We start from the raw sequence: 10000 nt of genomic DNA, 5'->3' as shown, positions 1-10000 counted from the left end.
AGTCTCTGCTCTCACCACAAACGCAAACAGCCCAAAGGCTGTGGGAAAAAAACCTAGAACTGATTAATCAATGACACAGCAAAAACACACACAAACACACACACACACACACAAAGACAGAGAGGGAGATACACACACAATCCCGGCAAACAACCACTCACAGACACACAAACACACCCACACGCACACACACACACACACACCCACACACACACACACACACACATACACACACACACACACAACCAGTGCTTATACAACTGCAGGACTGCTGGACTGCCGGACCTACCCTTGGTTTGCAGAGCACCTTGGATTGCTGTTGTAATGAAGATTTAGAGACCTTATTAACCTCTTCATTCCGGCATAATTTCGCAATTTACTGGTTTTACTGCCCGTAATAATTTTATGTCGCACAAATCTCACGAAAATCACAATTGCAAAACTGCAGCTAATCATGCAGAAGCCTGGCGAAGAGTAATTGTCCCTTTGTGGCATTATATATGAGCCCAGATTCCCAGTCTGACCCCAACATGGACACACACGTTCACCTTTAACAGACACAAACACACACACACACACACACACACACACACACACACACACACACACACTCACACACAGGTAAAGACACACAAACACAGTCCCTGATCAATATGCTATCCAGGAGTACAGAGACAGAGGGGGACTTAGTAAAGCTGGTGCAGTGGCAGTCATTCCTGGGCCACAGCCACACTACAGCACCCTGGGTCTCTCTTTCTCTTTCACACACACACACACACACACACACACACACACACACACACACACACACACACACACACACACACACACACACACACACACACACACACACACACACACACACACACACACACACACGGCACACACAAAACAACCCTGAGCCACGTAGACATACTATTTGTACTCCCTTCTCTCACTCTCTCTCTCTCTCTCTTCCCTTCCTCCCTCTATCCCTCCCTCCTTCTCTCTCCCCCTCCCCTCACTCTCTCTCCATTCTCTCCCTCCCTCCCTTCATCCATCCTTCTCTCCTTCTCCCCCCCCTCTCTCTCTCCCACTTTCTTTCTTGCTCTTTTTCTCCCTCTCACTCCCTCTCTCTCTCTCCCTTCCCTCACTCTATCCCTCTCTCTCTCTCTCTCTCTCTGTCTGTCCCTCAGAGACAAGCAGCACAACAAAGGGCAGGCAGTGGCAGCGTGTGGTGACAGCCAGAGCCGCTGCGCTGCACACAACAGCGCCTGTGGCCGCAGGTAGCAGTCGGGAAGTGAGCCACAGCAGAGACCTGCTGGAGAGAGTGCGCTCGAGTCAAGTCAACAAGGCAAAAGGCTGCTGCCACTGCTGAAACCTGCCGCCACGAGCCGAGGAAACCAAAGCAGTCGCATTTTCCAAAGGCTACAAAAATAAGATATAATGTTTCTTATCAAAAACCCTTAAAAAATGCAAGACACATATCATTTCTACATGGCCGCCACATCATTCAAGTGAATTTCCGTCAATCTGCAGCTCAGCAAATGATATGGTGGTATCACTCTATAGTCCCTTTCCCACATGAGCGAGACATCCGGATGTCAAACGGATATCAAACGGGTGGCTGTATGTGGGAACGCAAAACTCGGGTATTTTCTTACCCGGAACTCACCCTACTAGCCCCCTAGTACTACTTCTAGATGTTACCCGGGTGCGCTTAGGTGGGAACGCAGCCGGCACAGTTCTGGGTAGAGATGGGGGGCGTACCGATGACGTATAGAAATGCGTCCTTGCAGCCTGCTTGCAGCGAGGCAGAAAGTACAAATTGCCATGGTAACGATAAACATTGCCCTACGAGTATGAACACCAAAGAATCTTTGATGAACACAGACGAGAACACAGGAGTACAGAAAACAGTGACATTTTGTTGTGTACGTACAATAAAAATGTAAACTGCAATCAGGTTGTTGTGTTTGTTGCGGGACAGGCAGTATTATCCTTGCAAACGTGAATAGCTTGAAGTGTTGTCGATTAGCTTGCAACAAGCTGTTTATTACAGTGGTTAGCAATTAACAGCTAATAGTTAACGTCGCTGTTATTTAGCATTGTTGCTTTTTGTAGGAGTTGGGAAGGAGCCTCAGACCTCTGTGTGCTGTTTATATTTTCCAGGTGTGTCATTATTTTCTATTAATTTGTTATGTTGGATGTTTATACCAGAGAGGGTTGAAGTAGAGCTTTGTTTATAGCCTACTGTGGTCGTAGGTTAGCTATTTTTTCCTCTATGCTAGCTCCCGCTGACTAGCGAGCTAACTACTTCTGTTGTTTCATGATGTTTTGGATCTGATGTAAGTTCGCATCATCCAAGCAACACAGCACAACAACGCATTTATTTAGCGTCATCTCCCTCCCCCTGCAAGTGCTGACATTGCCCCCTCGCGGCTCCTACTCGGGTCTAGTGTGAACACAATTACCCGTATCTCACTCGGACATAAAACTCATGTGGGAAACGTCCGTGTCGTGCCTTTACCCGGGTAAATATCTCCGGGTAACTTCTAGAAGTTATGTGGGAAAGGGACTTATATCACATTTTCAGCTGCAGACTCAAATAAGAAAATCAGAAAAAAACGGCAAATATCAGGGCTTGTCCTTTCAGGCTCGACTGATTTTCAATTGAAAGGGCAGGGAAATGAAGCGCTACGTGGTCTTCCTGTTTGGAGCGGCCACACGCCGCCTCCCCTTTCAAACCGGCCCATTATGCTGAGCAACAGTCAGTCAATCCCGAATTTGAGGCTCGCGACAGGGGGTCCAGGCCTCTCGCCGGGCACAGCGTCGGCCTAACAGCCATAGCATTTGGCACGGAAAGGTCAGCACTTACGGAGGGAGAGAGAGATTGAGAGAGTGACTAAGACATAGAGACAGGGGAATAAATAGAGAGAGAGAGAGAGAGAGAGAGAGAGAGAGAGAGAGTAGCCATGCTAATATGGTGCTTTTTAAGTGTCAGACTCAATTGTTTATACTGTAGCTCGTTGCCGGGGGAACCATTTGTGTAATCATTAACAGTTCCAAGTGGATGCTTAATTGTGTGAGGACGTCAAAGTGTGAATCACATCTCTACAGTTGTTGGTGTTTTTTATGTATGAGGGAGCTGTGTAGAGGAGTATGTACCATAGCCTTTCTGCAGAATTACACCTATGTGTCTCTGAGAAGTATTTCCTTTAAAAAATGCATCATCCTTCTATTCCACCAAAACACTGGGAAGTGTGCCTGAGCTCAATGTACTGACAGACGTGTTGTACACTGCTGTATGTTCCTCCTCATAAATAAATTCAAACACACCAGCAGTCGCTACTCGCAACCTCCTTTCACACTAGCTAACTCCTTCAAAGTCCCCATATCCATCTCTCACTGGTTTATTCTGTCTGTCTTTCTCTCTCTCCCTCACACACACTGTCTCCCCTCTCTGTCTTCCTCTCCTATCCTGTCTCTCTATCTTTCACTCTCCCATTGCCACCTGATTGTGCACACTTGAGTTGCTGCGCACTCTGATATGAAAGATAATATAGCGCATAGCATGAAAGCCCTCAAAAATTACGGCAGGCACCAGAGAGAAAAGCCTTCCACCCCTCCCGATCTGGAAACACATCAAAGCTGTCACAGATTGCACTATCTAAAGGCGGCATGAGAGCCACTCTCCTTTTATCAGTAAATCTTTGAGGGGGGGGTGAGGGTTGGGGGAGTGAGGGGCTGGATTACCACCAACACTCTGTCGTAAAAAGAAAAAAAAAATCCACTTGCCCCACGGCACCTGCTTGCTTTCCTTTTTTTCCGCAAACCTCTGCAAATTCTGCACCATCCCCACCCCCCAGATCCCCCATCCCTCCGATATATCACGGCGTATATCTGACATAGGCATCCCACATATCATAAAGAGTCTTTGACAGGGCCCTGTTCTGACCCTTGGGGGACTTTTTTCGAGGGTCTGCGGAGCCCGCAACGGTCTGTTAGCCGGGGTGCAGTAAACCTCGGGCCAATGCTGCAGACGCTGCACATATGAGGCCACATAAAAATGGAAAACAAACAGCGGCCACTGGGCCTGGCTTCACAGGATCCAGCCCTCGCGCTGTCGGTTCATCTCCCAGGTTACGGCCTCTCAGTGTCTGCACCCTGCTGGTGCGCTACGCAAGAGGCACTGTGCACCGTGCCAAGGTCAGAGGTGGACATACCGTGGTAAAAAAGTACAGGACCTCCCCAGTGTTTGGGGTCGACCAGTTGGATTTTCAACACACAACTAACACAACTCTTAAACCTGGGGGGTAGAACTAATGAGTGGTATCAGCTGCCTCTGTGTAAGGTGGGTTGGAACATTTTATTTATTTATTTATTTTTTTCATTTGGTAAGCCTGAACTTTTTGCCCATGGTTAGAATCAGTCTCCACTGCGTAGGTGTTTTTTTTTTCTCTCTGTTTTTTTTTTAACTGAAAGTGTGTCTGTGGTGATGGGTGAGAATAATAACACCCAGAGTTGTTAATTCTTCACACTACAGGTCCTAGAGCCAGAAGGTTCAGAGGCCACACATGCACTGGTTCAAATGCCTCTCAGATTGTCACTGTGCGTGCTGCTCCCCCAGTACCTCATGGTGTGGGGCAAGCTGGGGGGTCTAAATGTAGGCTAAATGCACTGCTGGGCAACGTTAGCCAACTACTCCAGTTTTAAGAAACTTTGCCTTGAAGAAGTTTCTGCGGTTAAGTCCAAAACTGGACTCATCCTAGGGGGAGGACAGCATTGAAGTACACTGAGAATCTGGAGCTGGTTTCCTGATAGCGATACATCTTTGTGAGTGATGTGACAAGTGACCTAATGAACGTTCATTACATTATTATGTGTGTTTCCCAAGCATAATCGTGACGTGAACATGCTGAATAAATTGAGCATTTCACCTTGTTTTCTGATGTTTACAAATAAGTAATGCAACATTGGTTTGTCAAAAACATGCACATTTTACAAGCCCATTCATGACCCTATAATGCCGCTTATACCAAGGTCCTTCTAGTGACGTCAGTGAGAAGTTCCTGTCAAGACACTGTGAGCCATCTTTGACTACTCTGGGGTACACGTAAATCTGCCCACAATCACAAATGCTCTAAAGCCACAATGCTTTCAGGAAACTGGTCCTGGTCTATTACGATGCCATTTTATTATTATTCAGCTAACATAACGGCATGACTTTTTATATGTTCTTATCTCCCCTCAGATCCGTGTTTCCTGTCCTCTCCAATTCCTCAAGGTTTTCCCATCTGCAGTTCACCAGCAAGGTTCCTGCAGAGTCTCCTGTGTCCTTCGCTCCACTGTCGCTGCTGTTCTCTATCTGTGCATGCCTGCTGTCTGACTTAAGTTTACATTGTGCTAAGAGAAAGGATCATACAGACACTATACAGCATAGCAATACTGTTTGAACTATGCTTCTAGGTGCATTAAAGTCAAATAGCAAAAAAAGGCAATCACAAGTCCTCATTGAACTGCCTGGAAGGTCGACTGGAAACATTGGCCTTGAGCTCAGTTCTACAGGGACTGGTGGGGTATAGTGTACGCTGTACCAGCCTCCCATATCTCTCATGTCATAAATGCTTCATGAGGCCTGCCAGTATGCTATTGGAGAGGCAGCCTACGGTATGTTGGCTTACACCCGCAACTCTGACCAAAGAGAGGCTCGGTAACTATGAAGTCCAAATCATGTCTCCAGTGTCTAGCCCTTCTGTTCGCCTTCCTTTCCATCTCCCCCTCACTCCTTTTCCCTCCCTCTTTCCCTCCCCCTCTCTCCTCATTCTCCTTACCACACTCTGTTACCATTATGCTACCATGGCAACTTGCCCGTGAGATTCTGTCCAAGGTGTTATGGTCAGTTAGTATTCAAGGCCGAACTAAGGGCAAAGCAGATTATTCTTTTTTTTTTGTATTATTATTTGTTAGTCTGTTTTTTTTTTAATTTTCCACACATTTTAAATACAGCAGACACACAAGCTGTTCATGAATTTAAAACTACATAATTTAGCCTGCTGGCATTCTGTTGAGCCATGTTCAATTCGGAGCAATCTCCATTTGTCAGTTGGTTTTCATTTGCATAATGGCAATGCTTTGCTTCAAAGGCTTATTGAGTGAACCAATGCACGCATCCATATCCATTTGAAGTGCTGACAAGGCACTATAAACCAACATGCCTCACCTTGTCTGCTGCCAACACTATTTCACACAGGGACAACAGATAAAGCTGTGCTCTGTGCAAAAAAAAAGTGACACACAAATCCAATGATCTTCTCACCATCCAACAAGACACGTGGAAGGTAGGCTACCGAAAAAAAAAAAAACACCGCTCGACAAACGTCAGCGTTCTTCTGTCGATTCACAATTCCTGGAAGCAGCAGGCTGGCGCAGAACTAATCTAATGCATCTGAGTCTTGTTTGCGGGCAGTAATTGGTCTGATGATTGCGCGGGGGTGAGCCGGCGAGATGGCCATTTACAGTGGCCCACCCGCCCGTCCGCTTGCTCGCTCGCTCCGCCAAAACACGGCTTCGTTCGTTTCTCGCCAAACGGCGGGGCGCCACCGCCTGTACCCTAATGATATGCACAGTCACAGAGCAATCACCACACAACGGAGAATCTCTCGATTCCACAGACACCCACCTCGAATGTCAATAAGTTCGCACGCATGTCACTCCTGCGAGCCAGTCAATTATTCAGGACATTGCAAATTGTGTGTACCACAGCATGGTGGTTTCCAATTATGCGATGGCAGTCTTTTTGACCATAAAGGGCCTATTTAATTAGGCCATAGCGAGCATATTACTTGTGGTGTTCAATCCATGCACAGTCAGATAGGATTAGAACAATAAGAGTTGACTTCAGATCTGTGTAGAAGCACCGCATTACATGATGGAGAGGCGGTAATGCCGGAACGTTCCTTGAAGTTATTTCACTTCACAAGATACAAATCCTCTTAGGAGGATAATACACAGGAGCTAACATCAGCTCGAACACCAGACATCGCTCTGATTCTTTCTCTCTCCCGCTTGACTCTACAATCCCTCTCTACCTCCCCTTCCTCCTCTACGTGCTTCTCTATGGTTCCCTCTCTCTCTTTCCCAGACATCTACTGCTTCCCCCTCTACTTTCCTCCTCGTCCAATCTCAGAGTAAATGTGATCCTATCAAAGAATAGGTCACAGCGCTGCATTAGATCGCAGCAACAGAGTAGGGGAGTGACCGACTGATTTCCATCAAACAGGCAGGCAGGCACCCCCCCGAGGCTGACGTAAAGATTGCTGGACTTAACTCGGGCCGGCTTCTGAAAAGCCTTCTTTTATCTAAAATAATAATAACGCCTTAAATGGGGGGACCGCGTCCAACCGAAAGACCCGTCAGACTCCATGATTTACCGCGTTCTAAGTTCCATTATTCAGTTTGAACGCAGTTAGGAGGGAGCATGAAAGAGAATCAGGCAGCCGCTTCAACCCCTACATCAGAGAGCGATGTGCTCTTTGAGCCCTCTCCTCTCCTTGAAAGGGTCGCTGATCAACATTTTCCGTAAGTGATTTTCTAAGATAGCCGCCGTCTCAGAAACAGATCCTTGGGTGATGAGATCCGTGGCAGCCTTGGCCATTCTGTGACCGTCACTGTCTCTCTGGGCTCTCGAGTCGAGGGGGAGGGGGAAGGATGGGATCGAGGACTGGGGGTTGTTGCCCCACAGGTATCTCACCTGGTATCTGTGCTGCGTACGACTGGGTGAGCCAATTGCTCCAGAATCTCCCCTGGGGGCATCTGTTCAGCGCGCTGCATTCCCAGAGCAGGTCTCTCTCTCTCTCTCGGCTTTGTTCACCGAGCGCGGCGGAGGTTTCTGCCATTTCAGATTTTCACACCGCTCCCGGACCGCAGGCGCGGCCATAAATTGATGACATTTAACCGCATTACCCCGAGCAGCCGTCAGCGAGTGCCACGGTCCTCTCCCCTGACCGTGACGGAACGCTGTGGTGACGGCCTTGCCGGGGGGCAGAGAAGGCTTTCTGGAAGCCTCGACGTTGAGTTTGCCGGGCGTCGGGCAAAGGGAAGCTGAGAAACAGTGACATTGCCGAACCGAAATAGAATCACAGTGTGCTCTTTAGACACATGTCTTAATGGTGTGTGCGCGTGAGTGTGTGTGTGTGTGTGCGTGAGTGTGTGTGTGTGTGTGTGTGTGTGCGTGTGTGCGTGTGTGTGTGTGTGGGGGGGATGGGTAGGGGGGGTGAGGGTCACAGGGAGGGCTTGCGTGTGGACATACCTGATGAAGAAAGCGGCCGCTGCGCTCCCGGAGGTGGTGGACGAGGCGGAGGACTGCGTCTGGCTGGTCGGAGAGGAGATGGAGGTCAGGGGGCTGACCATGCCAGAGCTGAGGCTGTCGGACAACACACTCTCTCTGTCTGCGTCAGCAGCAACCTATCATGGAGGGACAGACAGACAAAAAGATAGACAGAGAGAGAGAGAGAGAGACAGTCAGACAGAGAGATGGATAGAGAGAGAGAAAGAAAGAAAGAGAGGAAGACAGACAGACAGAAAGACAAGGAGATAGACAGACAAAGAAACAGAGAGAGAGAATACAACAGTCACACATCAATCAAAGGCACACCCTCACCCAAAAAAGTCAACACCCAACACTGAACTCAACATGATGAGACACCATGAGAAAAAAAACGTGCCACACCACCACACACACTCTGGTCCCTTCCCAGCCAGCCCAGCGTGACTCATTTACACACATTTCCACTCGTCTGCTGTTTATGGGGACATTTGGGGTGGGATCAGGATCCGGATGGCCCCGGGGTGAGGGAGAGATGGCCTGGGGCTACAGACAGGAGGAGTGTGGCGAGCCAGCCATACGCTCCATGCCCCCCCCCCCACCCGCGCTCCCCCCCCCCAGCGCTCCCCCCGCCGGCTCCACGGGCAGCAGCCAGCAGCAGGGCAGGGGCCTCCCTCAGGGGAGCCCATGCACCAGCCCAGCGGCGCGGGCAGGTGGAGGCGGCCATCTTGGCATGCCAAACTGGGACTTGTCGCTCCATTTGCAAAAGTGCCTGTGGACCGGAGCTGAGTGAGCGGCTGGCGCCCGTGCATACAAATGACAGGCGGCTCGACGGCTGCTGTTTCCCTTTCTACAGTGTCTCTGCCGCTAGTGCTGGCCATGTCAAATGGATGGCCATTGTAGGACAACAACAACACTGTCTGCACAACAATTTGTACAATATCGTCCCTGTCTGTCTATCTGTCTGTGTATCTGTCTGCCTGTATTTATGAATTCTGTTCAAGTGTTAGACCCCCAGGTTTCATTCTGTCTCTACCAAGTAGAATACCTGGCACATACAGTATAATGCACTATGCACAGCAAACCACCTACAAAAGTAAAATCTAAAGTAAAATGGATTTCTACACTTTTAGATTATGAGAAGGGGAGGGGGAGCCCAGCCTGTTGACTAGACCAGGCATTCGAGGGATACTCCTGGAAGCACTGCTTCTGTGATTACTTGAAATCATGTGAAAGGAAAATGGAGTTATAACCCTGACTGTTCCTCCCCCACGTACAGTAATAGGCTTAATTTGCTGGCATGTGCTGGATTAGTACTGTACAGATTAGCAAATGGCATGTCTGCGCGTTATAAGTAAATGTGTCTCATTTTCATTTTTTCACATGTCTAGCGCTCACTGGGCTAACAGGATTAAATACACACACCAGACACAGACACATACTGTGCATCGGCACACATGCACACAAACGCACGCACACACACACACACACACACACACACACACGCACTAATGATGTTGTCTTATCGTCTGTCACATTTCTGATCAGCATGCTGTAATTGCTAGACTGCGTAGGCTGTGTGAGTCTTGAGACTATTCTAAGACTTCTCAGAACTCTAGAGGCAATGGCATCAAGAAAGTGATCAAAATCAAAGTTCAGTCTTTTTTCTAAAGATTGAAAGCGAAGCAATTTGAA

The 10000-nt window shown here is 48.4% G+C and overlaps 1 protein-coding gene across 1 annotated transcript in view; it reads right to left on the bottom strand.

Annotated features, from left to right (window-relative positions):
- Positions 1-10000, bottom strand: part of kif26aa (kinesin family member 26Aa) — a 92046-nt gene that overhangs the window by 46728 nt on the left and 35318 nt on the right. Inside the window, exon 5 of the mRNA XM_062551377.1 lies at positions 8291-8445. Coding sequence (XP_062407361.1) covers positions 8291-8445 — 155 coding nt within the window. The remainder of the gene's footprint in view (positions 1-8290; positions 8446-10000) is intronic.

This window comes from Sardina pilchardus, chromosome 12 (assembly GCF_963854185.1).
Source record: "Sardina pilchardus chromosome 12, fSarPil1.1, whole genome shotgun sequence".
NCBI lineage: Eukaryota > Metazoa > Chordata > Actinopteri > Clupeiformes > Clupeidae > Sardina > Sardina pilchardus.
This window is presented reverse-complemented; position numbering and strand designations above follow the sequence as displayed.